General features: G+C 42.4%; 1 protein-coding gene across 2 annotated transcripts; it reads right to left on the bottom strand.

Moving 5' to 3' along the window:
• Nucleotides 1–20,454: 20,454 nt before the first annotated feature.
• Nucleotides 20,455–26,810, bottom strand: adat3 (adenosine deaminase tRNA specific 3). 2 transcript variants are annotated; one of them, XM_068034592.1, is made up of 2 exons: nt 26,695–26,810; nt 20,455–21,722 (listed from the first exon to the last, which is right to left on the bottom strand). In XM_068034592.1, exons 1-2 carry the CDS (start codon nt 26,714–26,716, stop codon nt 20,599–20,601), a joined length of 1,146 nt encoding a protein of 381 aa, XP_067890693.1. In that variant the 5' UTR covers nt 26,717–26,810; the 3' UTR covers nt 20,455–20,598. The 2 variants fall into 2 exon arrangements, with proteins under 2 accessions (XP_067890693.1, XP_067890694.1); XM_068034593.1 differs by having other exon boundaries at nt 26,587–26,796.
• Nucleotides 26,811–27,157: the final 347 nt, after the last annotated feature.

The raw sequence follows: 27,157 nt of genomic DNA, 5'->3' as shown, positions 1-27,157 counted from the left end.
CACAAGCTTGCATGCTTTAACCCCCGTGGAAGAGAGAGTGCTGCTTATCATAGAAAGGGGGCATCACTGAGCCTGTGATCACCGGTGGGATCGATGGTGAGGGTATCTTCCTGCCTCAAGGAGGTGGAGGTCCCACCTAAAACCAATTAAGGGCCTGGGGAGTGAAAAATTCCAGCCCTTGTTCTTCTACGTGGTAGAGGTCATGGGTTTGGAAGGTGCTGTCAAAGAAGCTTGTCGAGTTGCTGCAATGCAGCTTGAATTATGGTATACACTGCTGCCACGGTGCGCTGGTGGTATGGGGAGTGAATGTTTAAGGTGATGAGTGTGGTGCTGATGAAGCGGGTTGCTTTGTGCTGGATGGTATTGAGGTTTTTGAGTATTTTCAGAGCTGCACTCATCCAGGCAAGTGGAGAGTATTCCATCACACTTCTGACTTGAGCTTTGTAGATGGTGGACAGGCGTTGGGGAATCAGGAGGTGAGTTACTCACCGCAGAATTCCCAGCCTCTAACCTGCTCTTGTAACCACAGTATTTATATAGCTGCTTGAGTTCAGTTTCTGGTCAATGGTAGCCCCCAGGACGTTGATGGTGGGGGAATTCATCGATGGTAATGCTGTCGAAAGTCAAGGGCAGATGGGGAGATGGTTAGATTCTCTCTTGTTGGAGATGGTCATTGCCTGCCACTTGTGTGGTGTGAATGTACTTGCCACCTATCAGTCCAAGCTTGAATATTGTCCAGGTCTTGCTGCATGTAGACACGGACTCCTTCAGTAGCTGAGGAGTTGTGACTGGAACTGAACACTGTGCAATCATTAGCGAACATCCCCACTTTTGACCTTATGATGGAGGAAAGGTCAATTGATGAAGCAGCTGAAGATGGTTTGGCCTAGGACACTACCCTGAGGAACTCCTGCAGGCATGGCCTGGGACTTAAATGTTTGGACTCCAACAACCACAGTCATCTTCCTTTGTACTAGGTGATGTGTGTTCCTTGAACCTTTGTGTTTGTATAGACTGTAGACAAAGACTGATCACTCAAGATGGGATCAGTAACGCAATATTGTGGGGTTCTTTAATAATTACTAAGAGAGCAGAAATTACATTGAGATGGTTACTGTATAGGTATATCTTCAAGACTGACTAATACTCAGAATTGTGGTGTTATATCATAACTCTTAAGTGAGTAATATGATCTTGCAGCCACCCTTCTTAATGGTGTATGTACACAATACCCCACTTTTTTACAAAAGAAAAAGAAGGTATTTACAATTTTGAACATCTCCTTTAGGTAAATAGAAGTTAACTATATATGTACAGAAAAGTATCAGGAGATAATACAGAAAAGAATAAGAATATGTAAAAGCATCAATCGCGAAAACGCAAAGGTGGTTTGATAACATTGTCAGATTTCTAAGAAGGGTAGCAGTTCTCATACAGGAACAGATGTTTGTGAATTTGATGTCACAGAAGAATGTGTAGACTCTGAGATTGAGTCTTCAATCTTGAATGAGTTGCAAGGGAGTCTTCCATGGACTTGGAATTATGAACAGCTCTGATTGACTTCAGTTACAACACAATGTAGCGGCAGTAGGTGTAGTTACTTCATAAGAATGTGGTTCTGGTCTGACTTTGGATACTGTTGCAGAATTCCATGTATCAGTGATAGGATTTTGGATGGTAACTTGCTGACCAATAGCTAATTTGTGAAGTTCACTCCTAGCGTGATTGCCATGTGCTTCTTTCATTTTCCTCCCTTGTTCTAGAAGAATATCTCACACACCGAAGGCACTGTATGTCAGATGTAACCAGCTGTGCTTCGTCCTCGCTTCACCCTTAGGAATATTGAAACCACAAGATGCACAGAAGTTGAAAAGAGCTTTTATCTTCTGACCACAGTATGGGCAGAATTGAAAAATCATCAGAAAACCAGAGAAACTGTGGGTCACATTGCACTCCTTTGTTGCAAGGCTCCTTCTAGTTACTGTCTGAGGACTCTAGGGCGATAGTGCTGGCGCTGCCGAAACTTTGTGGATGTATCGGTTGTATCGTGACAGAGAATTGCGAAGCTTGTCAGGGCGCAGAGCTGTCCTGCGGTTCGCCTATTTCTGTTCAGGACTCTTGCCCATTGTGTCTCGCTTGGCTTTGCGACATTGCCCCTTCCAGTGGCCCCAACACCGCATGCTTTGCAAATGGAGTTGCGTGCTGGATAAGCTTCAGGCAAATGTAAAAGCCTACACCTTGTGCATTGGGACTTGGATTTGGAAACCTTGTTCAATGCACTGATGGTCTTCATAACACAGAGAATGATCCACGATGATGGACTCAAATTTGTGGCCATCCTTCAAAAAGTCGTCAACTGTGTAATCTTTGGGTTTGTCCAAAAGATCCTCTTGGTAGAGTTCCATTAGTGTGGAAGCAATCACAAGCTCAATAATGCAGTCTGCCAGTTCGGTATCAGTAAAATCACACTCTGGCCTTTGGCACGACAATAACTGACAAGCTGGTCTATGGATTTGTTACGCTGTTGTCTAAAAGACATGAATTCAAGTTGGTGCACTCGAAAATTGAGCTTGAGACATAATTAGTCTTCTAGAGTGGACCAAATCTTTGTGGTTTACTTCTGGTCTTCATCATTAAGACCAGATGTGTTGAGACAATGTGAACCTTCATTGCCAATAGCTATTCATATCTTTATTGCTTGCTTCTGTGCATCAGTAGTGGCTAAGTCATTGAAACATAGCTTGACTCTCTGCTGGAAAAGAAGAAACTCTGAAAGTAGGTCAGATGCTTTCCAATTCATGGAAGGGGACAGTGTTGCCATGATTGCAATGACTGTGTCGTTGCACCTACAGAAGGAAATAACAAAGATTTGCAAGAGCACTTCTGACTTGGATAGTGTGCTGCTGTCTTCTGCAATGGAAAAAAGTAGTTGCATTTCCACTGGTGAACTGGTTTGGAGGTTGTGACACTGTTGCTGGCTGTGGAGACTGTTGCAGTACCAGTAATGAACAGGTTTGGAGGTTATGGTGCTGTTGTGGAATTTATGTGCCTTTGGATTAGCCCCACACACAAAGGGTGGATTTGGCGCGAAGAAAAATTGAAGGCCCAGAACTGTCATGGCGATTTTCCCTCGAAAAATAGCAATAGCGATTGTTCCTCCTGAAACAATCAAGGAATTTCCTCCGTTCTATGTCTTGACTATCACCCGTTCCATTGTTCACCAACAGATCATGGTGCTCCCCGTACAAAAATATGCCGATTTTGTGCTTAACCTCGTAGCCCACTGCTGTGATGGCGCTAAACCATCCGATGCACCGCACAAAAGTTTGTCACCTCTGTACAACATTCGCTGGCAAGTCTTCCTCAAGTTGCTCCTGTTGTGAAAAACTGACCTAGGAATCCCTTTTTCAGTCAAGTCAACCAGAGTCTGCAGCCATCTGACCTCACAGCCCAAAGTGAAAAGAAGCTTACCCAGTTGCTGCTAACTGCACTGCTTCAAAGGTAAGAAGGCTGGATGGGTTCAGGTGTTGGAGATCCAGATAGTTGCTGAGCAGATTTGAGAGAGAGAAAAGCTTGCAATGTGGTCAGATCTTCCAAGCATAAAAGAAATGTGCTTTCTTCAGAACCTTAACACCATTTTCGTCTTTGGGTCTTCAAAAATCTCACCATAGCCAACGTGTGTTTCTTGAACCTCTGTGTTTGTATAGACTGTACACAAAGACTGATCGTTCATGATGGGATCAGTAACGCAATATTGTGGGTTCTTTAATGATTACTGAGAGAGCAGCAATTACATTGAGATGGTTACGGTACAGATGCATCTTCAAGACTGACTAACAATCATGTGATGTCTTACATCATAGCTGTTACATGACTAACATGATCTTGCAGCCACAGCTCTTAAAGGTTTACACACACAACATTAGGTATGACTCCAACCAGTGGAGAGATCCCCCCCACCCCCTGCATTCCGCCCCGTCAATTCCCATTGACTTCAATTTTGCTAAGGCTCCTTGATAACACACTTAGTCAAATGATGCCTTGATGTCAAGGGCAATCACTCTCATCTCACCTCTTGAATTCAGCTCTTTTGTGCATGTTTGGACCAATGCTGTAATGAGATCTGGAGCCAAGTGGCCCTGGCAGAACCCAAACTGAGCATCGGTGAGCAGGTTATTGCTGTTTAAGTGGTGCTTGATAGCACTGTTGCGACACCTTCCATCACTTTGCTGATGTTTGAGAGTAGACTGATGTAGCAGGAATTGGCTGAATTGGATTTGTCCTGCATGTTGTGGACTGGACATACCTAGGCAATTCTCCACATTGTCAGGTAAATGGCAGTGTTGTAGCTGTACTGGAATAGCTCGGCTTGGGGCGCAGACAGTTCTGGCACAAGTCTTCAGTATTACTGCCGGGATGTTGTTAGGACCCATAGCGTTTACTGTATCCAGTGCCTTCAGCCATTTCTTTATATTATGTGGAGTAAATCAAATTGGCTGAAGACTGGCATCTGTGATGCTGGGGACTGTAGAAGGAGGCAGAGGTGGATCATCCACTCAGCACTCCTGGCTGATGGTTGCAAAAGATTCAGCCTTGTCTTTTGCACTGGGCTCCCCCATAATTGAGAATGGGGATATTTGGACCCTCCTCCTCCTATTTGTTTAATTCTCCACCACCATTCACAACTGGATGTGGCAGCACTGCAGAGTTTTGACCTGATCTGTTGGTTGCGACTTCTGCTGTTCAGGATGCACGTTGTCCCGTGTTGTAGCTTCACCAGGCTGGCACCTGTTTTAGGTATGCTCGGTACTGCTCCTGGCATGCTCTCCTGCACTTCTCATTGAACCAGGATTGATCCCCTGGCTTGATGGTAATGGTAGAGTGAGGGATATTCCAGGATATGAGGTTACGTATTTTTGAATACAATTCTGCTGCTGATGATGACCCACAGCGCCTCATGGATGTCCAGTTTTGAACTGTTAGATCTGTTCTTAATCTATCCCATTTTGCATGGTGGTAGTGCCACACAACACGATGGTCAGTATCCTCAGTGTGAAGGTGGGCCTTTGTCTTAAACAAGGACTGTACGATGGTCACTCCTACCAACACCATCATGGACAGATACATCTGCAACAGGTAGATTGGTGAGGGCAAGGTCAAGCAGGTTTTTACCTCTTGTTGGTTCGCTCACCACCTGCCACAGGCACAGTCTGGCAGATATGTCTTTCAGGACTCGGCCCTCTCAGTCAGTAGTGATGCTACCGAGCTACTCTTGGTGATGGGCATTAAAGTCCCCCACCCAGAGTACATTCTGTGCCCTTGCTCAGTGCTTCTTCCAAGTGATGTTCAACGTGGAGGAGTACTGATTCATCATCTGAGGGAGAGCAGAAAGTAGTAATTAGCAGGAGGTTTCATTGCCCATGTTTGGCCTGATGCCATGAGACTTTATGGGGTCCGGAGTCAATGTTGAGGAGTCCCAATGCAACTCCACCCTGACTGTACATGATTGTGCTACCAGCTTTGGTGGTTCTGTCCTGCTGGCGGAACAGACCCTACCCAGGAAGGGTGATGGAGGTGTCTGGGACACTGGTTGTAAAGTATGATTCTGTGAGTATGACTATGTCAGGCTGTTGCTTGACTAGTCTGTGGGACAGCTCTCCCAATTTTGGCCACAAGGCCCAGATGTTCGTGAAGGGGACTTCACAGGGTTGACAGGGCAGGGTGTGCTGTTGTCATTTCCAGTGCCTTGGTTGATGCTGAGTGGTCCGTCCAGTTTTATTCTTATTTGACTTTTCTGTAGCGGTTTGGTACGACTTAGTGGCTTGCTAGGCCATTTCAAAGGGCACTTAAGAGTCAACCACATTGCTGTGGGACTGGAGTCACATGTAGGACAGACCAGAAGGAGAGCCGATTTCCTTCTCTAAAGGGCATTAGTGAACTAGGTGGGTTTTTACAACAATCTTGCAGTTTCACAGTCACCATTACTAAGACTAGCTTTTAATTCCAGATTTATTAATTCATTGAATTCAAATTCCACCAGCTGCTATTGGTGGATTTGAACTCATGTCCCCAAAGCATAGGTTAGGGCCTCTGGATTACGAGTCCAGTAACAGTATCACTATGCCACCATCCCCTGCAGCAGAAACTTGCCCCAAGAGTCTTTTGATTGCTCCTGCTACATTTCATCATTCTATATACCTGAATATTTGTAACCAGCCTCAAGAGACACCTTATCAAATCCCACCTTAAAATCCATATATACACATCTACAACATATCCCTTATCTACAGTATCAACCACTGCTTCAGGAAAATGGTCTACAGGTTACCTAATAGTGGAAGGGAGGTGGAGGGAGAACTATGCAGACAAATTAGGGAATTGAGCAAAAAATATAGAATAATCATCACGGGGGATGTCAAATACCCCAATGTTAATTGGACAAAAGGAGGTAGGTAAAGGAGATAAGGGAATGGGGTTTCTACAATGTGTACAGGACTCCTTTCTAACCCAATATGTAAAAAAGTCCAATGTGAAAATCTGCTATTGGATTTGTTATGGAAGTATGTTTTTTTTCTCTCTTTTAAAAACTGTGGGGGTCTGTGTGCCTTTAAGACTGAGAGAAGTTTTTAATATTCTCTGGGAACAGAGTGTGAAAGCTGCAAGCCTGTTCCTAAACAACAGCAAGAGAGATGTGGTCACATGCCATATTGTGTCAGTGACTGTAAAGACTGGCTGGAACTGATTTGATCTGTCAGACCAGCAAAGCGTGCTCTCCTTGAAGGAAGGATTTTGTCTCTTTCTCAGCAGAAAATCTACATTGGCTTACAGGCTGTGTTTCGCCTAAAGAGGAAAAGACCCCTGGAAAGGAATCTTTGCATTGTTGGAGGTAGCAAATTCCTTTTTACTTCCAGTCTCGAAGATGTCTCTGCTTCAGGAGTGACTTTCTGGTGCCTTTCATGTTTCTGGCAGTTCTGGAATTCTCAGTAAAGTTTTTACTGATAGACTGCTAATTCAAAAATCTAAGTAGACCTGTTGTTATATTCCTTGTTAAAAGATCTGTGTGATGCCTACTGCAGCTGAAGTGCCATGAACACCTATCCATTACAGACTGTTCATCAAACTCGCCTGGAGACTTCAAGTAACATCTCACTATTCGACCCTGAGACACTTCACCGAACCAGGAACGTAACCCACTCAGACTTACAAACCAGTTGTTTTATTATTCCAAGGAAACAGCTCTAATTTAAAACATCATTTTCGAACTGGTTAACTGTTGGTTTTTGAACGTATTTGCTTGTTGTTACGCCCAGGTGAGAAACGTGTCTAGGGGTCTGTTACTGTCTTTACCTCGTCTTATTGTAACAGGGTATTATTTTTAAACACACTGTGTTTTGAGGTCCCCCTTTATGAATCCTTGTTCATAGCTTTCCAACTACAAGGCAAAGAAATGAGCATAAACAGGTTTTCTTCGGTTTAAAGGAGAAAAGTGAAATTTATTAAACCTTAAGATTAAACTCTAATATGGTCAATGCCTACAGATACATAACTCGCCCACGCTAGCATGCACACGTGACACACACATGTAAATAGGGATAGAAAAGAACAGAAGAAAATCAAAATGGAGAGGTTTGAGGCAGTCTCTAAAAGGCGGGGGTGGTCTTATTACTGTTTGTGTTTCCAGCTCGCCGTATAGTCCTTGATTGTAGACAGCTCTTACTTTTCATTGGGGTTATTCTTAAACCTCATCCACTGTAGGAGACTTTTCTCTCTTGAGATTCATTGTCTTCAATGGTTTCCGAAGCTGGTGAGAACAAGATGAAAGCAGACAGGAGAGAGGTCTTCTCAGCAAAGAAGAAAAGTGCTTTCTGATCTCTTTTCCTATTGGATGTTCAAATTCAAAAAATCTCAACAGGCAGTGAGTCATGTGACCAAAACTGGTCTGACCACTTCTTCTGTGTATTGGGGAAGCAAAGACCGGGTCCCTTAGTTCCAACACTGTCTATTACTATGCAAATGTCTTTCCGGTCAGGGGCTTGCAATTTTAAGTTTTAACGTTCATGTGGTGAAATAATGTGTTTCTCAGTCTTGGCAGCCTGACTGTGCATGAGGGATAGGAGGATTAAGAAGTTATAAAGTCTTTTCAGACATAAATTTATCACTATTGTTTAAGATTTAGTTTATTAATAAATAGTTAATTTGTTGTTGTCTAAAGATACCTGGTTTGGTGTATTTTATTTTTGGGGGTAAATAAAGTGCTTAATTTGGCTAATTTCTGGTAGGTGGGAAACTGTAATAATATGCTGTGACCTGTGAAGTAATGGGACTGAATTGACAGTGCATTAATCCTGCCTCATAACATATTTATTGGGGGTTCGATCATTCGGGATCCAAATCCATTGCCAATTACATGAATTATAAGGGGAGTAATAATTTTCAAGAGAAAAAATAAAAGAAACCAGGTTTCATGTATAATAGGTTAAAGGCTATACCATCAGAATGGCATTAACAGAGTGTCTGGGAAAGGAGGATGTGTCTCTCCGTGACTTGACAACTTTAACTAAGAATAAACTAAAACATTTGGCAGCAAAATTGGGGTTAGAATTGAAACCAGGTGCTAAAAAAGCAGAGATATTTGATGTAATAGCCCAACTTTTAAAATTGGAAGAAGAGGAGGAAGAAGAAGATAGCAAATCAGAGGGTAATGCAGTAGAATTGGCTAAGATTCAGTTAGAAATTTAAAAACTTGAGCAAGAAAAAGAATTAAGTAAACTTGAATTGGAAAATGAAGAACGGGAGAAAGAGAGCACTTCAGAGAGAAAGTGAAAGAGAAGAGAGGGAATTTAAATTAACAGAGATGGAACTAAGGCAAAGGGGTAGTCTTGATTCCAGGGAAAATTCTGGTCAGGAAGAATCTGAATTCAGCCCAGGACCCAGCGAAAAGCTGCTTAAATTCACACAAGCTCTCCCTAAGTTTGAGGAAAGGGATGTAGAGGCATTTTTCATATCTTTTGAAAAAATCACCAAACATGAAATGGCTGAAGGAAAGCTGGATACTGCTTATGCAGGTTGATGAGCAGAGCTCATGAAGTTTGTGCCATGCTTCCTGAAGAGGCTTCTGAAGATTATGAGATAGCATATGAGTTAGTCCCTGAAGCTTACCGTCAGAAGTTTCGGAACTTATGGAGATTGGCTAGGCAAACATATGTAGAATTTGAGAGGGTGAAGTAAATTAATTTTGACCATTGGATACGGGCATTAAAGATGGAAACCACATACAAGAACCTTCAAGACTCGATTCTCTTAGAAGAGTTTAAAAATTCCATTCCTTCACTAGTGGCGACTCATGTAGATAACCTGAAAGTTTTAAAAGCAAGGCAAGCAGCGAAATTGCTGATTTTGAGCTTCTGAATAAGCCAAAACTTTTTGTCCATCGCCCCCATAAACCTGCAAAGGACAGAAAGTGGGAGAGTGAAAGGAAAGCAAGTAGATGGGAACAAGAAGGAACAGCTGGGAATGCCCGAGGATCACCGCCTCAGGCCAGAAAGAAAATAAATATCCTTACTTCTAAGGGTAGAAGTGAAGTCCGCAAGCCAAAGTGTTATCATTGCCACAAGATGGGACATCTTTGTTCAGAATGCTGGAAGTTGCAAGGTAAACCCATAGGACTTATTGGGGTACACAAAGCTAATGCAGAGATGAGAGCTCTGACTGAGGCCAGGCTGTAGCTTTAGCGGCAGCTGTCAAACCAGACAGAAAAACTAAAGTGAGTGTAGAGGTTAAGAATAAGATACCCAAAAGTTATAATGAATTCTTGTCAAAGGGAAAAGTAACTCCCTATCCTTTAAGTGAGGCAGGAAAATCTATCATTATACTCAAGGATACAGGAGCAACCCAAACAATTTTGCTGGTAAAGGTGTAATGTTTCCACCAGTGAGCGCCCTGAATGTTAAAGTTTTAGTTAATGGAATTGGCGGGGAGTATATACCCATATCTTTTGTCATGCAGGCCCCCACCTGCCAAGAATGAGGCACATTAATTTCACCACATGGACAATAAATTTCAAATTGTGGCTGGGAAAAAGAGAAGGCCTATTACAAGGGGTTCCAGGCCCCTGGCCGGAAAGACATTTTTGCATACTAGCAGACAGCGTTTGAACAAAGGAGCTATCCCCCTGTTCCCAATACACAGAACAGATATGGTCAGACTAGTTCAATCACATGTCTAACTGGCTGTTGTAGAGTTTGAACTGAGAGTTTTAAATTGGAGAAACAGTGTTTGAAAGCAGAAAGCTCTTGGCTCCTGGACTGAAAAGACCTCTCATGGCTGGCTCACCAGAGCTTCTCCTGTCTGCTGCCATCTCTTTCTCACCAGCTTCAGAATCCACTGAAGACCCATGAACCCCAAGAGAGAAAAGTCTCCTACAGTGAACAAGATTTAAGAAGAATACTGGGCCCCAACAAAAAGCAAGAATTTCCTACAAGAATGGACGCGACAGTGAGCTCAACGAACCGTAACAAACTCTTCAGAAATTGCCTCAAACTGTTCCACTTTATCTTTTCTTCCGCTACCAGCATGTGTGCATCACATATGCATGCTAGCATGGGCGCATAATGTATCTGTAGGCATTAACAAATTAGAGTTTTTAGTGTAAGTTTAATAAAATTTCACCTTTCTTCTTTAAACCTAAGAAAGCCTGTTTGTGCTCATTTCTTTACCTCATAATTGGAAAGCGGTGAACAAGGATTCGCCAAGGTGGAGCTAAAAACACAGTAAGTTTAAAAATCAAACCCTGTTTCAGTAAGACCAGGTGAAGGCTGAGAGGGACCCCTAGACATCTTCCTCACTTGGTCGTAACATTTTATATAAAGTGTGCCTAGAGACTGACCTAATATCTGGGATGGTAACTGTAGGAGCTGTCCATAGTTTGCCAGTAGAGGAAATTGCTCTTCTCTTAGGAAATGATTTGGCCAGATCAAAAGTATCAGTTTCTCCTATAATTACAGAGAAACCAAGTGAAGTTAAAGAAACAGAACAATTACAGGAACAAGTTCCAAGAATATTTCCTGCGTGTGTAGTAACCCAAGCAATGGCTAAACAGGATCCACAGTCGGAGGTAAATTTGGCACCACAAACAGATACCCGAGAATCTGAAATCTTGTTTGGCTATTCAGATAATCCAAATGAGATGTTTAACAGATCTTCTATAATTGAAGCACAGCAAACTGATCCAGAGTTATACAGAATAGCACAGTTGGCTCTGACAGAAGCTGAGGTGAAAGGACTTCAAGAAGGCTATTATATTGAAGACGGGGTTTTGAGGAGGAAATGGAGACCGCCTCATAGACCTGCGGACAAAAACTGGACAGTTGAAAAGATAGTGGTACCACCTAAATATCGTCAGGAATTATTAAGGTTAGCACATGACATTTGTTTTGCAGGACATGGGGGATTCGGAAGACAAAATCACGTATAAGTCAACATTATTACTGGCTAGGCCTTACAAAGAATGTGAGGTAATTTTGTAGGACATGTCATACATGCCAAATGGTGGGAAAATCGCAACCTACCATAAAACCGGCACCACTAATGCCCATACCAATGATAAAGGAACCATTTAGTAGGGTATCGGTAGACTGTGTAGGACCCTTGCCAAAAACGAAAGCAGGACATCGATACATAATTACTATCATGGATATGGCTACTCGATTTCCAGAGGCCATTCCTTTGAGGACAATTACTGCTAAAGTAGTAGTAGAAAAGTTAACCCAATTATTTACGAGCTATGGATTACCATTTGAAGTTCAATCGGATCAAGGTTTTAATTTCATGTCTAAGATATTTCAAGAAATCATGGGAGATTTGGGTATCAGGCAGTTTAAACCCACAGACGTAAGGAGCTTTAGAGAGGTACCATCAAACTTTCAAAACAATGATTAGAGCATTCAGTCACGAATATCTGCCTGACTGGGATAAAAGGCTAGACTTGCTTTTATTTGCCACCAGAGATTCACCGAGTCTACAGGTTTCAGTCCTTTTAAATTGGTTTACGGACATGAAGTAAGAGGTCCTCTAAAACTCATCAAAGACAGATTCTTAGGACAAAGGAATGAATCTTCGATATTAGACTATGTATTTGTGTTCCGGGAAAGACTCACAAAAGCTTGCAGTGTGGCACCTTAAAGCATCCCAAGCCAATATGAAAAAATGGGCAGACAAGAATGCAAAGATCCGTAATTTTCAACCAGGCAATGAAGTATTGGTATTGTTACCATTACAGGATGAACCATTAAAAGCACGGTTCAGTGGCCCATATAAAGTGATTAAAAGAGTAGGTAAGGTATATTACCAGAAGAAGAATCTGTTGTCTCATATCAATATGTTAAAGCAATATTATCACAGGGAGGTGGTTAAGCCAGTACAGGTATGTCAGGTAATGGGGACTGTTGAGAAGGAAAAGAATAGTGAGGATGAGGCAAAAGGAGGCCTAAACAATTCTCAGATTGAACCTCCAACTATCCGGTTAGCAAATACAGAATGGCTAGGAAAATTGGACAACATGCTTTTGTACTTAGATGCAAAACAATGTTAAGACCTAACCAGGCTTTTCACAACATTTAAAAAAGTCTGTACGGACAAGCCAGGATGTACAACCTTAGCCACATGTGATGTGGATATAGGGGAATCTACTCCTATAAAACAACAGCCTTACCACTTAAGACCAAACAGGCCCAAGTAAAAGCAGAAATCCAATACATGCTGGAAAACAACTTAATTGAACCTAGTCAAAGCAGCTGGAGTTCACCAATAGTCTTAGTGCCTAAACCTGACAGGTCAACCCGACTTTGCATAGACTACAAAGAAGTAACGAAGCTAGTCTCCTACCCAATTCCTCACTTAGATTGTCATGAATTTAACCTTGTTACAATGGCACAAAGAAAAATTTTATTTTTTCAGTTTCTGTTTTGCATTGTAATGAAACACATCCAAGGATGGTGTTCCATTTTGCCAAGGGCAGAGGTGTCGTGGAAGTGCTTTTTTTTCTCTGTTTAAAAACTGAGGGATCTGTGTGCCTCTAAGACTGAGAAGTTTTTATATTCTCTGGGAACAAAGTGTATGAGCTGCAAGCCTGTTCCTAAGCAACAGTAAGAGAGATGCAGTCACATGCCATATTGTATCAGTTTGACTGTGTGTAAAGACTGGCTAGAACTGATTTGATCTGGCAGGCCAGCGAAGTGTGCTGTACTTGAAGGAAGGATTTTGTCTCTCTCTCAGCAGAAAATCTACATCATCTTACAGGTTGTGCTTTGCCTAAAGAAGAAAAGACCCTTGGAAAAGAACCTTTGCATTGTTGGAGGTAGAAAATTTCTTTTTACTTCCAATCTCTAAGAAGTCTCTGCCTCATGAGTGACTTTCTGTTGCCTTTCATGCTTCTGGGAATTCTGGAATGCTCAGTAAAGTTTCTACTGATAGAATGCTAATTCAAAAATATAAATAGACCAGTTGTTATGCTCCTTGTTTAATTTGTCTAATTTCCAGTAGGTGGGAAACTTTAATAATATGCTGTGACCTGTGGCGTAATGGGACTGAATTGACAGTGCATTACTCCCACCTCGGTTGTAACAAATCTAGGAATGGGGAATGAATCAGCGCGGAAAAGAGAAGTAAAAGTAGGGGAACAGCTACGCAATAGTGACCATAATATAATGCGCTTTAAGATGATAATAAAGAAGGACCTAAGTACGATGAAAACCAGGTTTATAGATTCAAGCAAAGCTGATTGTGAGAGGCTGAGAATAGAAATTGAGAAGATAAAATGAGCAATGATATTGCCAAATAATTTTTACGACCGAGGGGGGAGGACTGCATTGTTTATTCTTGTCCCACCTCTTACAACATATTTTTAAATTTTCCCACTTATCGATACGGTCAACCACATACTCTATTTTTCCCAGAATAGAACACAGTAACCAGGTTTCTTTAATGAACAAAATTATCAGTTTATTATAAAACAAGTCTTAATTAGTAATGAAGTAAAACATAAACACACAGACTTAAATTTTAAAAGTTCCCTTCACACTCACACACATATGTACACTGGTTAACCAAAAAAGTAAAAGGGATTTTTAAAAAAAATTCAGAGCTCTGTTACAGACAAAAAAAAAACTTTGGCAGATTACTTGCTCATTTTTGAAGAAAACAGCAGATGAGATATGTTGTTCCAAAACTGCCATACAGTCTAACTTCTGAGTACACGTAGACAGGTCACTGATATATTTTAGAACAGTTCTTATTGAAAAATAATTTAGCAGGCTTTCTTTAAACACGAGAAGACGAGATGAATTGACATACTGGACTTCTCGGCGTCTTTTATGGAATTGCTGGAAAGCAAGCTGGGTTGTAGTCCTTTTTTGGGAATTCTCCAGCAAACTGAACTTAGCTGCTCACTCCAGAAGATAAAACACACGACGGGAGGGGGGGAAAAGCGAGGGAGGGGGGAGAAAGTGAGGGAGGGGGGAAAAGAGGGAGGGAGGGAGGGGGAGAGGGAGGGAGAGGGAAAGGGAAAGAGAGGGAGATGGAAAGAAGGAGAAAAAAAGCAAAAGAGAGAAACTTTCCTTCTCCTTTCTGTTCAAATTGCAGTCTGATTTCTTTCTGTGTGGCACAATTCAAAAAGCCCCAGTCTGGTCAGCTGGTAGGTCATGTGACCCTCTGTTTGACTCATCAGCTTCTTGGAGGGTTGATGGATTTCAAAGCTTTCCAGACACACTCGGTGGGGGGGGGGGGGGGGGGGGGGAGAGAGAGGTTGCTGGAGTTCTGGCTCTTACAGAGTCAAAGGATGTTGATTACCACTATTAACAAAACCCATCTCGCTAATTGAATCAGTGAGCACTCCTATTGTCTCTCCATTCAATGGTCTCACAGCTAGTCCTGGTCTTCTCAGAACACAAATGTACAACCATGTTTTCAGCTGGTCAGTTTTGTTCTTTTTTAAAAGGTCTTTGCAATGTCCAGCAAAAAAGTTTCAAGTCGTGTCCCATATGACAAAATTAATATGTTTCCATTTGGCAGGTGTGATTTCCATTGCAACAGATTCTAATATTTTGCACAAAATGTTAGACTTATTGGTGTATTGTTACCTGGTTTATTCTTCTCTCCCTTCTTGAACCAAGTTATTACATTGGCTATAGTGCAGAGCCCCAGCACATTTTGTGTATCTAATGGAGGTCTTTGCTACCTTCTTTCTGACTTCACAACTTGGAATCATCCCATCAAGAGTTGCTGACTAATCTGCATTACAAATGATTAATTGGCACACTATTCAACACCGTCGCACAAGTAATAATGTCTTCAGGATCTTAGTGATCTTTCCAGAATCTTTTAACTGAGCCTTTGAAGATCATAACTTGGTTGTTACTTCACACCATGGGATCATATCTCACCATTGTGACATGGAAAACAAACAGTTGACACAAGACAACTGAGACATGGTGCAAGTCTGTTGAATATACCTAGACCAAGAGGCCTCCAAACCAAAAGCTGTCAATCAAGACAACTGAGGACCATGACAAAGTAATACTTTGTTCAGGGTTTGCATATTCGGTAATGTTTTGACAAGCCATAATTGGATCAGAAACAGAAGGTCTCAATGTCCTGCAGGCTAAAGGCCTGCTACCCGACCCGAACCAGACGGGACCCAACATATGTCGGGTTCGGGTCGGGTCGGGTCGCACTTCCGGGTCCAGCATTCAGGCCCGGGTCGGGTTGGGCCAGATCTGACACGTTCTATCACTACCGCAGGTAACTAACTCTAATGTTAATTTACTTTTTGGACTTTAAAGGTGGTTTTGTTAGTTATTTTAAGCTTGTGCAGGTAAGGAACAAAGTGAAAAATGGAAGGTAGGTTAACAAATGGTCGGGTCTGGTCAGGCGTGGGAAAAAATGGAAAGACTCGGGCCGGATTGGGCTCGAATAGGATTCTGTTGGGCTCAGGTCGGGTCTCATTTGCAGACCCGAGCAGGTGTTTACTGCAGGCCCCCAGCACCAGTCCTCCATTTTGTAGCCAAAGGAATAGACAGTTTACATTTTAGCATTAGTTATTTTAAAACTAATTAAAGTTATTAAAACACTATCAAAATTATAATTTGGAGGACACAGTTCTGCCTCTGTGAGACTCTAATCCGTAAATATTCCTATGTCTACTTATATAATAGAAATCACCTATCTAAACTTATGCTGTAATTACACCCTCCCACCAATGGCACACTGTAGCATTTCAGTCCATGTCTTCCAGCTCCACAACCTGTACACCAGGGAAACTCCAATGCTGCAATCAACTCTACTTTTTTGTTTCCTTAACTGCTGTAAGCTTTGTCGAATTTTGTATAACAGTCAGGAGAGTATTGTGGTCTTCGGAGTCCATTATCGTCAGCTGTTGGCAACTTACCCTCTGGCTGTAGCACAACTTGTATTTGTATAGCGTTTGTAATGTAATAAACCATCCCAAGAGCTTCACAGGAGCATTATAAAATAAAATGACACTGAGCCACATAAGGAGACGTTAGGTCAGTTGACCAAAAGCTTGGTCAAAGAGGTAGGTTTTGAGGAGTGTCTTAAAAGGAGGAAAGAGGCAGAGAGGTTTAGAGAGAGCTTTCCAGAGCTTAGGGCCTAAACAACTGAAGGCATGGCTATCAATCGTGGAGCAATTAAAATTGGAGATGCTCAAGAGACCAGAATTAGATGAGTGCATATATTTATTTTTATTTAGAGATACAGCACTGAAACAGGCCCTTCGGCCCATCGAGTCTGTGACGACCATCAACCACCCATTTATACTAATCCTACACTATTTGCATATTCCTACCACATCCCCACCTGTCCCTATATTTCCCTACCACCTACCTATACTAGGGGCAATTTATAATGGCCAATTTACCTATATCTCAAAGGGTTGTGGGGCTGGAAGAGATTGCAGAAATAGGGAGGGGTGAGGCTATGGAGGGATTTGAAAACAAAGATGAGAATTTCAAAATCAAGACATTGCTCGACCAGGAACCAATGTAGGTCAAAGATCATTGGGATGATAGGTGAACAGGATTTTGTACGAGTTAAGACATGGGCAGTAGAGTTTTGGGTGACCTCAAGTTTACAGAGGGTAGAATGTGTGAAAACAGCCAGGAGTGCATTTGAATAGTCAAATCTAGAGGTAACAGAGGCATGAATGAGGGTTTCAGCAGCAGATGAGCTTAAATAGGGTGTCATGCAGGCCCCCGCCTGCCAAGAATGAGACATTAATTTCGCCACAATGACCACTTGGATAGACATATGGATGAAAATGGAATAGTGTAGGTCAGATGGTTTCACAGGTCAGCGCAACATCGAGGGCTGAAGGGCCTGTACTGCGCTGTAATGTTCTAAGTTCTATTTCACCACTACCTCTCAACTGCTCCACTTTTGCTAAATTATCAGACTGCTTATCCAACATCCAGTACTGGATGAGCAGAAATTTCCTCTGAAGCCCTTGTCTTTGGTCCCTGCTCCAAACTCTGTTCCCTAACTTCCAACTGTAGCCCACTCCCTGGCAACAATCTGAGACTAAACCAGTCTGTTCGCAATCTTGGTGTCATATTTAACCCCAAGGTGAGCTTCCGATCATATGCCTTCACTAAGATCACCTATTTCCACCTCTGTTACATTCCTCAACTTTGCCCCTATGTTACGACCAGGTGAGAAAGGTGTCCAGGGGTCTTTTTCAGCTTTCACTACTGGAGAGAGCTGGGTGTTGTCAGTGTACATGTGAAAACTAACTCTGTGCTTTCGGATGATGTCATCTAGGAGCAGCATGTAGATGAGAAATAGGAGGGGGCAAAGGACATATCCCGGGAGACACCAGAGATAATGGTGTGGGAGTGTGAAGAGAAGACATTGCAAGTGATACTCTATGATTAGATAGATAAGAATGGAACCAGGTGAGTGCAGTCCCACCTTTTTTATTCATTCATGGGATGTGGGTATCACTGGCTATGCCACCATTTATTGCCCATCTCTAATTGCCCTTGAGAAGGTGGTGGTGAGCTGCCTTCTTGAACTGCTGCAGTCCATGTGAGGTAGGTACACCCACAGTGCTGTTAGGGAGTTCCAGGATTTTGACCCAGCGACAGTGAAGGAACAGCGATATAGTTCCAAGTCATGATGGCGCGTGACTTGGACGGGAACTTGCAGGTGGTGATGTTCCCATGCATCTGCTGCTCTTGTCCTTTGAGGTGGTAGAGGTCGCCGGTTTGGAAGGTGCTAAGGAGCCTTGGTGCATTGCTGCAGTGCATCTTGTAGATGGTACACACTGCTGCCATTGTGCGTCGGTGGTGGAGGGTGTGAATGTTTGTGGATGGTGTGCCAATCAAGCGGGCTGTTTTGTTCTGGATGGTGTCGAGCTTCTTGAGTGTTGGAGCTGCACCCATCCAGGCAAGTGGAGAGTATTCCATCACACTCCTGACTTGTGCCTTGTAGATGATGGATAGGCTTTGGGAAGTCAGGAGGTGAGTGACTCGCCGCAGGATTCCTAGCTTCTGACCTGCTCTTGTAGCCATGGTATTTATATGGCTACTCCAGTTCAGTTTCTGGTCAATGGTAGCCTCTAGGATGTTGAGAGTGGGGGATTCAGCGATGGTAATGCCATTGAATGTCAAGAGGAGATGGTTAGATTCTCTCTTGTTGGAGATGGTCATTGCCTGGCACTTAAATGGCAAGAAACATTTGCGCCACACATCAGCCCAAGCCTGGATATTGTCCAGGTCTTGCTGCATTTCTACACGGACTGCTTCAGTATTTGAGGAGTTGCGAATGGTGCTGAACATTGTGCAATCATCAGCGAACATCCCTACTTCTGACCTTATGATTGAAGGAAGGTCATTGATGAAGATGGTTGGGCCGAGGACGCAACCCTGCGGAACTCCTGCAGTGATGTCCTGGAGCTCAGATGATTGACCTCCAACATCCACAGCCTAGCTGGACAACGGGAGAGATGCTTTGGAGGAGGATGGCATTGTGTGAAAAGCTGCAGACACTTCAAGAAGGATGAGGGACAGTTTACCTTTGTGCATACAGACACCCCCCTCACTCTTGCATTTTTGTAATAGGTACATTTCAGTTACAAGCAACCTCAGAATTCAATGGTTAACCACTTCCAGTAATGAACTGGTTTTTCATCTTTAACAGGATACCAAGATATTTAGATATTGCAATACTGTAAACATAGGAAATAAGAGGCCATTCAGCCCCTCAAGACTGCTCTGCCATTCAACTAGATCATGGCTGATCTTCTACCTCAATGCCATTTTCCCAATGTACCCCCATATCCCGATATATTTAATATCTAGAAATCTGTCCATCTCTGTCTTGAACATACACAATGACTGAGCCTCCACAGCCCTCTGGGGTAGAGCATTCCAGATTTACCACCTACTGAGTGAAGAAATTCCTCCTCATCTCAGTCCCAAATGGCATACCTCTTATTCTGAGACTGTGTCCCTTGGTTCTAGACAACCCCAGCTAGGGGAAACATCCTTCCTGTATCAACCTTGTCGAGCCCTGCAAGAATTTTGTATGGTCTAGAAAATGATCTCAAGTTTAAAAACATGGTAGTGCTACTTGGCCAAATCTCCATTACAAAAGGCTGCTTTATCATCCCCTAAACACTGCTCACCTCTGACCAAGTTCATACAGTAGAAACCTTAACCTATACCTCTGAGAGAGATAGAGAAGACTGAATTTCTCAACTTCTGTCCTGCATAAACTAGAACTCATCCAGACAGCTCAGCCATATTCTCACCCGAACGAAGACCCACATCCCCAATCTTTCCAGGATCAATAGCTTCCCATATAAGTGGCTTTAAGATCCTTGTTCTCACCTTCAAATAATTTGGCTTGGCTTTCCTTACCTCTAATGTGCCTTTGCATACCCTCCCACTACAGCTTATTTCCTGCCCCCCACTTCCCTATTGATGGCTCCTCCTTCAGCCACTATATTCCCATTCCCTGAAATACTCTCCCTCACTTCTGCCTCGTCATCTCCCTCTATACTTTCAAAACACTAACAACCCTCCTCTGACTGTTTTCACTCCCTCCACTCAGGACCCAACCATTCCCCTGTAAAGTACTTGAGGTATTTCTCTATATGAGGAAAATTATACAAGTACAAGCTGTTGGTTGATTCAAACATTTTTAAAAATCAAATCTATTAATTCCTGGTCTGAGGCTATTCCTGTTCCAATATATACCAACTTCATTATTAGCTTTGTTTTTGCCTGTCCAGACCTATTGCATTCAAAAACTTACACAAGCTTTACGCCATTTTTGTTTCTGAATATAATGCCATGATAAGATTTGAACATTAATACAAAGAAAAATCTGTATTAATTGTTTAATAAGTAAGAAAATACCAAGGTGTAACACAACTATTCAAAATAGTAAATATTGTCTTGGAAATTAAGAGCTGATAGTCCATTTGAGTTAAAACAGTATTTAAAATAAAAATGCATTTAAAAATAAATTTTGTACTAAAAATAAATTTTCTTCCACAAGCTGAACTGAAACTATTGTTTAATGTTAAGATGAAAGAAGCTGACACTCTTCTTCCATCAGTCCTTTAAAAACATTATAATGGTGATTAAGATCCTTTTTTGTATGTATTTTATATTTAGTGCCCAATGCTCCATCAGGAGACGATGTTGCATAAAAAACTGTGCGTATTCTGGAATGGACCAGTGCCATAGCACACATTACACATGGTTCTCTTGAAACATATAGATCATAGCCAGTGCATATGTAGGGCAATCCATTCACAATAGCGCCTGTGAGATTGTGATCTTCTAAAGGAAGTAAAGGTTTATCAGTGTTGATTGTGTGGTCACCTGAAAAGGATTCCACAGATTTAAAATGACAGTTAGGATATTTGTCATGATTAAAAGCACCACCACCTTGCCCACAGGCAACTAGATCAATGCACACCATAACTGCATGAAGCAGTGGATTTGGTCCATTCCTGCAGTCATGACCTACTGCAATAACCTCATCAGTGACTGGATTAACAATCACTGCTCCTACTGGCTCCATTCCCATTTCCTTTCCCACTTTTGCTGCTTCAATAGCTTTTTCCATAAAAGTCTGCATCTTTGCTTTCTCTTCAGTGTTAAAAAGCTGGCCTCGGAGGGCTTCAGTTATTTGCTTGTTTTCATGGAATGATGTTGGCCAGTGCTGGCTAGCTACTTCAAACTGAGGTCTGGTCAACGGTTGGTATGCTGGTATCTTGACCTGGAAAGGCTCTCCAAGTCCAATGCCATCAGCCTTTCCTTCAGGAAAGAAGTCACGAAGAGACACTTCTCCATTTGGTATATCTGTGCCATTCAAATCCCTGCATAGGCAAATGATGATTTCTAAATGATGAGCACTGTTCTTGTCCCTACAGGCTCGTACTCTCTTGATATGTGGGAGGTTGTTCAGTGGATAGACACAAGCCAATTGTTTAATAAGAAAAGATGTTTGTTTTTTATTGATAATAGGGGCTGCATACGCTTCTAGAAGTTCAACTTCACACAGTTTCTCATCTGAAAGTACAGGTAGCAGCTCCCAAGTAAAAGTGCTGATTGCCCTTGTTTTTCTCTTTTTGTACTGTGGCTCCATCATACCTTCGACATCAGAATTGGGATGTTTGCTACAGTGAGAGTCAGATGCTGAAGAAAATAGGAAAACAATTAAGCATCTACTAAATCAAAGTCCAAAAGCAGCAATAACTTTTCCAATAGTTGTAATCTTTTATTCTTCTCAAATAGATCCTTTACAAAGCAATAGCCAAAACATGCAAGCCTTTCATGAGCCAAGAATCCATTTGGAATGTACACTGAGCTTACTAAATATCAGCACCGAGCTACCAGATGCTTCAATTTAGATTAGATTAGATTAGAGATACAGCACTGAAACAGGCCCTTCGGCCCACCGAGTCTGTGCCGAACATCAACCACCCATTTATACTAATCCTACACTAATCCCATATTCCTACCAAACATCCCCACCTGTCCCTATATTTCCCTACCACCTACCCATACTAGTGACAATTTATAATGGCCAATTTACCTATCAACCTGCAAGTCTTTTGGCTTGTGGGAGGAAACCGGAGCACCCGGAGAAAACCCACGCAGACACAGGGAGAACTTGCAAACTCCACACAGGCAGTACCCGGAATCGAACCCGGGTCCCTGGAGCTGTGAGGCTACGGTGCTAACCACTGCGCCACTGTGCCGCCCTATTTAGATTCTATTTTACTTGAAAGTGTAACTGCACTGTGTAAACTATCTACCTGCCTTTATTCAGAGTCATTCAGAATCATTTATGGCATAGAAGGAGGCCATTCAGTCCATCAAGTCCATGCCAGATCTCCATGGAATAATCCAGTCAGTCCTACTCCCCCGCTCAATCCCCGTAGCGCTGCAATTTTATTTCCTTCAAATGCCCATCCAATTTTTTTTTGAAATCATTGATTATCTCCAATTCCACCACCCTCTTGGTAGTGAGCTCCAGGTCATTACCACTCGCTGCATAAAAAGTTCTTCCTCACATTCCCCCGGCAACTCTTGCCCAAAACTTTCAATCTGTGTCCCCTAATCCTTGTACGATCAGTTAATGGGAACAGTTTTTCTTATCTAACTTATCAAAGCCTGTCATAATCTTGCACACTTCTATTAAATCGCCCCTCAATCTCCTTTGCTCCAAGGAGAACAACCACAGCTTTTCCAACCTCACCTTGTAACTAAAATCCCCCATCCCTGAAACCATTCTGGTAAATCTCCTCTGCACCCTGTCAAGGACGCTCACATCCTTAAGTGTGATGACCAGAACTGGACTCAGTGCTCTAGTTGGGGCTAACCAGAGCTTTATAAAGGTCCAGCATAACTTCCCTTGTTTTGTACTCTGCCTCTATTTATGAAGCCCAAGATCCCATAGGCTTTGCTAACCCTCTCTCAATATGTCCTGCCACCTTCAGAGATCTATGCACATGCACTTCAAGGTCCCTCTGTTCTTGCACACTCTTTAGAATTGTGCCATTAGGTCCATATTGCCTCACCCTATCGCTTCTGCCAAAATGCATCACCTTACACTTGTCTGTATTAAATTCTATCTGCCAGTTATCTGCCCATTCTGCGAGCCTATCAATGTCCTATTGCAGGTGATTAGTATCATACTCACTGTTCGCCATTCCAAGTTTGGCATCATCAGCAAATTTTGATCTGTCATTTAAATATAGCGAAAAAAAAGCAGTGGTCCTAGCACTGACCCTTGGGGAACACCACTATCTACCATCCTCCAGTCTGATAAACAACCATTTACCATGACTCACTGTTTCTGTCCTTCGCCAATTTTTTTTTAATCCAATTGGACACTGATCCCTCTATTCCATGAGCCTCAATTTTGTTAGCCAGCCTTTTATGTTGTACTTTATCAAATTCTTTCTTAAAATCCTTACAGACAGCATCCACCACATTCCCTTCAATTAGAATAGTCAAATATGATCTGCCTTTTACAAATCCATGCTGGCTACCCTTAATTAACTCAAACCTCTCCAAGTACCTGTTAATTTTTTTCCCCCGATTATTGTTTCTAAAATCTTACCCACCACTGATGTTAAACTAACTGGCCTGTAATTGCGAGGACGGTCCTTACATCCTTTCTTGAATAAGGGTGTCACATTGCCAGTCGCCTATCCTCGAGCATATCTAGGGAAGATTGGAAGATTATGACAGGCCCTTCTGCTATCTCTGCCCCACTTCCTTTAGCAACCTGGGATACAAGCCATCCGGACCAGGTTACTTATCTACCCGAAGCATAGCCAGCCTTTCCAGTACCTCCTCGCTCTCAATTTTTACCCTATCCATTGTCTCTACTCTCTCCGCTTCTACTGATACTTTGTCAGATTCCTCTTCCTTAGCAAACACGGATACAAAGTACTCATGAAGTATGCTAACCTTGCCCTGTGCCTCTAAGCATATATTACCCTCTTTGACCTTAATAGGCCCCAGTCCACTTCTTACTACCCACTTACTATTTACACGCCGATAGAAGATTTTTGGCTTCCCTTTTTTGTTGACTTCCATTCTATTCTCATATTCTCTCTTTGCCTGTCTTACTTTCCTCTTCACCTCCCCTCTCAACTTATTGTATTTGGCCTGGTTCTCACTTGAAGATTCACCTGATATCCATCAAATACCCTCTTTTTTTGTTTCATCATAATCTCTATCTCCCTCGTCATCCAAGGAGCCCTGTTTTTGTTCTTCTACCTTTCACCCTTGTTGCAATGTACCTAGTCTGTACCTTAAGTATCTCTTCCTTAAAGATAACCCATTGTTCTGTTACAGTTTGTCCTGTTAGTCTTTGGTTCCATTTTAACCTGGCTAGATCCTTTCTCACTGCATTGAAATGACCCCTCTTCGAATCTAGCCATTCTACCTTATATTGTTCCTTGCTTTTCTCCATTACAAGTTTAAACCTAATAATATGATAATCACTCGTACCCAAATATTCCCCCGAGATACTTGTCCCACTTCATTTCCTAGCACCAGTGGCACCATTGGCGGCACAGTGGCGCAGTGGTTAGCACCGCAGCCTCACAGCTCCAGGGACCCGGGTTCGATTCCGGGTACTGCCTGTGTGGAGTTTGCAAGTTCTCCCTGTGTCTGCGTGGGTTTTCTCCGGGTGCTCCGGTTTCCTCCCACAAGCCAAAAGACTTGCAGGTTGATAGGTAAATTGGTCATTATAAATTGTCACTAGTATAGGTAGGTGGTAGGGAAATATAGGGACAGGTGGGGATGTTTGGTAGGAATATGGGATTAGTGTAGGATTAGTATAAATGGGTGGTTGATGTTCGGCACAGACTCGGTGGGCCGAAGGGCCTGTTTCAGTGCTGTATCTCTAATCTAATCTAATCAATGTCTCCTTTCTAGTTGGGCCGAGAAATACTGATCAAGGAAGTTCTCCTGAACACAATCCAGAAATTCCTCCCTCTCTTTTCCCTTTACTCTAAAATTATCCCAATCGATACTTGGATAATTAAAGTTCCCCAAAATCACCACTCTATAGTTCTTGCACATCTGATTTCCCTGCAGATTTGTTCCTCTATCCCTCGCTCACCATTTGAAGGCCTATAGAATACCCCTAGTAGTGTGATCACCCCCTTTTTGCTTCTCAACTCTAACTACATTGATTCTGTCCTTGTCCCTTCAAGGCCATCCCCTCTTTCCACCACTACAATGTCTTCCCTAATCAGTACTGCCACCCCACCTCCCTTTTTTCCTTCTCGATCTTTTCTGAACACTTTATATCCTTGTATTTTAAAGAGCTCAGTCCTCACCATTTTTAAGCCATGTTTCCGTTATTGCCAATACATCATACTCCCATACTGCTATTTGCGCTTGAGCTCACCAACCTTATTCACCACACTCCGTGTTTATCCATGCATTATAATCCTGTCTTTGCATTCCTCGCAGCCTTTCTCAGTCTGCTCCTACCTAATATGGAACTACCTCCTTCTCCAGTACTGTCCACTCACATTATGCACTCTTTTCTATTGCTATACGCTGGTGCCCACCCCCCTGCCAAATTATTACATTTTTAAATTAAATTTTGTGCCCTTCATGGTGAGGGATGTTAATGCCAATGACCACAACACTTCATTTTGCTACCCAGAATTAGCATCAAGTATTTCCAGTTGGGCAATCAGTACTTGTGTTTCAAACCAAGCAACAATTTATCAATATAACATGCATATATTCTTCAGGATTACAGTGCCTCTGAGTATTCTTTGGTGCTAATACTTACAAGCAGAGTATAATATGCTTGCAAGGGGCCAGAGAAAAAAAAGCATACACAGTGACAGATTATACTATGATTAACTGTTCCTAGTTCCCATGATACTATGGGATTTTCATCTCTTACAGTATCACTGCACACAGGAAAAAAGAAATATGGATATGATCTCCACAAATGGTGTAAAAATAGCTAGGGACCAGGTACAGAAGCCTCAAAATTGTTAGTCACTTAATACTCACAGCCAAAAACAATAGAAGACAAATTAGAGGAAGTGGTGAATAAACTGTATAGTGGCTGCAGTACAGTGTTCACTTTTCGTTGCTGAGATACAGGGAGACCTTCAAGTACTGGAGGCAGTGCAGAGAAGAGCCAGAACACGCATGTCAAAGTTTGGGGAAAAAAGGGGAGAAACGTGGACTTTTCAGTTGAGATGTGAACTTAAGAGGAACAGAAGATAGTTAAAGAACTGGAAATGTTAAATCCATAATATTACTTTAAAAAATAGAGAAGAGGAGGTTCAAACTAGTAAAAAGTAAATTTAGCAACGATATTAGGAAATTACTCATAGAAAACTGATCAGCACTTGGAATGGATTTGGAGATCAAGTAACTGAGGTGAAAATCCTGGAATCATTCAAGAAATTATTACAAACTGCAATGTGGGGGAAGGTGCACTCCAAGATCTTTAATGAAAGGAGGAACCAAAACGGGCCACATTGTCCTCTCCATCCGTAGTCACCTTGTGTGTATCGTAAACCCTTCCTGGTGCAGAGTTCTGATAGCCAAGACTCGATACCGTCAATAACATTGATATAGCAATAAACATTTCAGTAAAGTGCTGCAATACCAGTTGGTAACCAAGGTAACATCCCAGCGTCGTTTTCACATCAAGTATCCAAATCCCGGCCCTGATTTGCTGCTGCTAGTTCAGTGGCTCCAGCTGACAATGCTTCCCCTCTCACACGCCAGCTACCGGAGCTGACGTATCAAAGTCCCACCCTAAAACAGAATTCACAGGCTTCTTCCGCCGCTTTCGGTGCATCAACACCATTGATCCCCCCGCCGAACAACTTTTGTCCCTCTCCAACAGTACCGGCAGCATTCAGAGATCAGGTGGACTCAGTTGTTCATTTAGAAACTCAGCTTTATATCTGGGTTTTTATAAAGGTATCAGTTATCATAGGAGGAAGTCTCATTCCAGACGGATGGACTTAAATAACTTGAGACGTGCCAACACTACCATCTCATTAATCAAGAGACAAACTCTTGCAAAAAAATCAAGAAATTTGGTGTAAACATCAAGAGCTGCT

This window comes from Heterodontus francisci, chromosome 7 (assembly GCF_036365525.1).
Source record: "Heterodontus francisci isolate sHetFra1 chromosome 7, sHetFra1.hap1, whole genome shotgun sequence".
Taxonomy (NCBI): domain Eukaryota; kingdom Metazoa; phylum Chordata; class Chondrichthyes; order Heterodontiformes; family Heterodontidae; genus Heterodontus; species Heterodontus francisci.
This window is presented reverse-complemented; position numbering and strand designations above follow the sequence as displayed.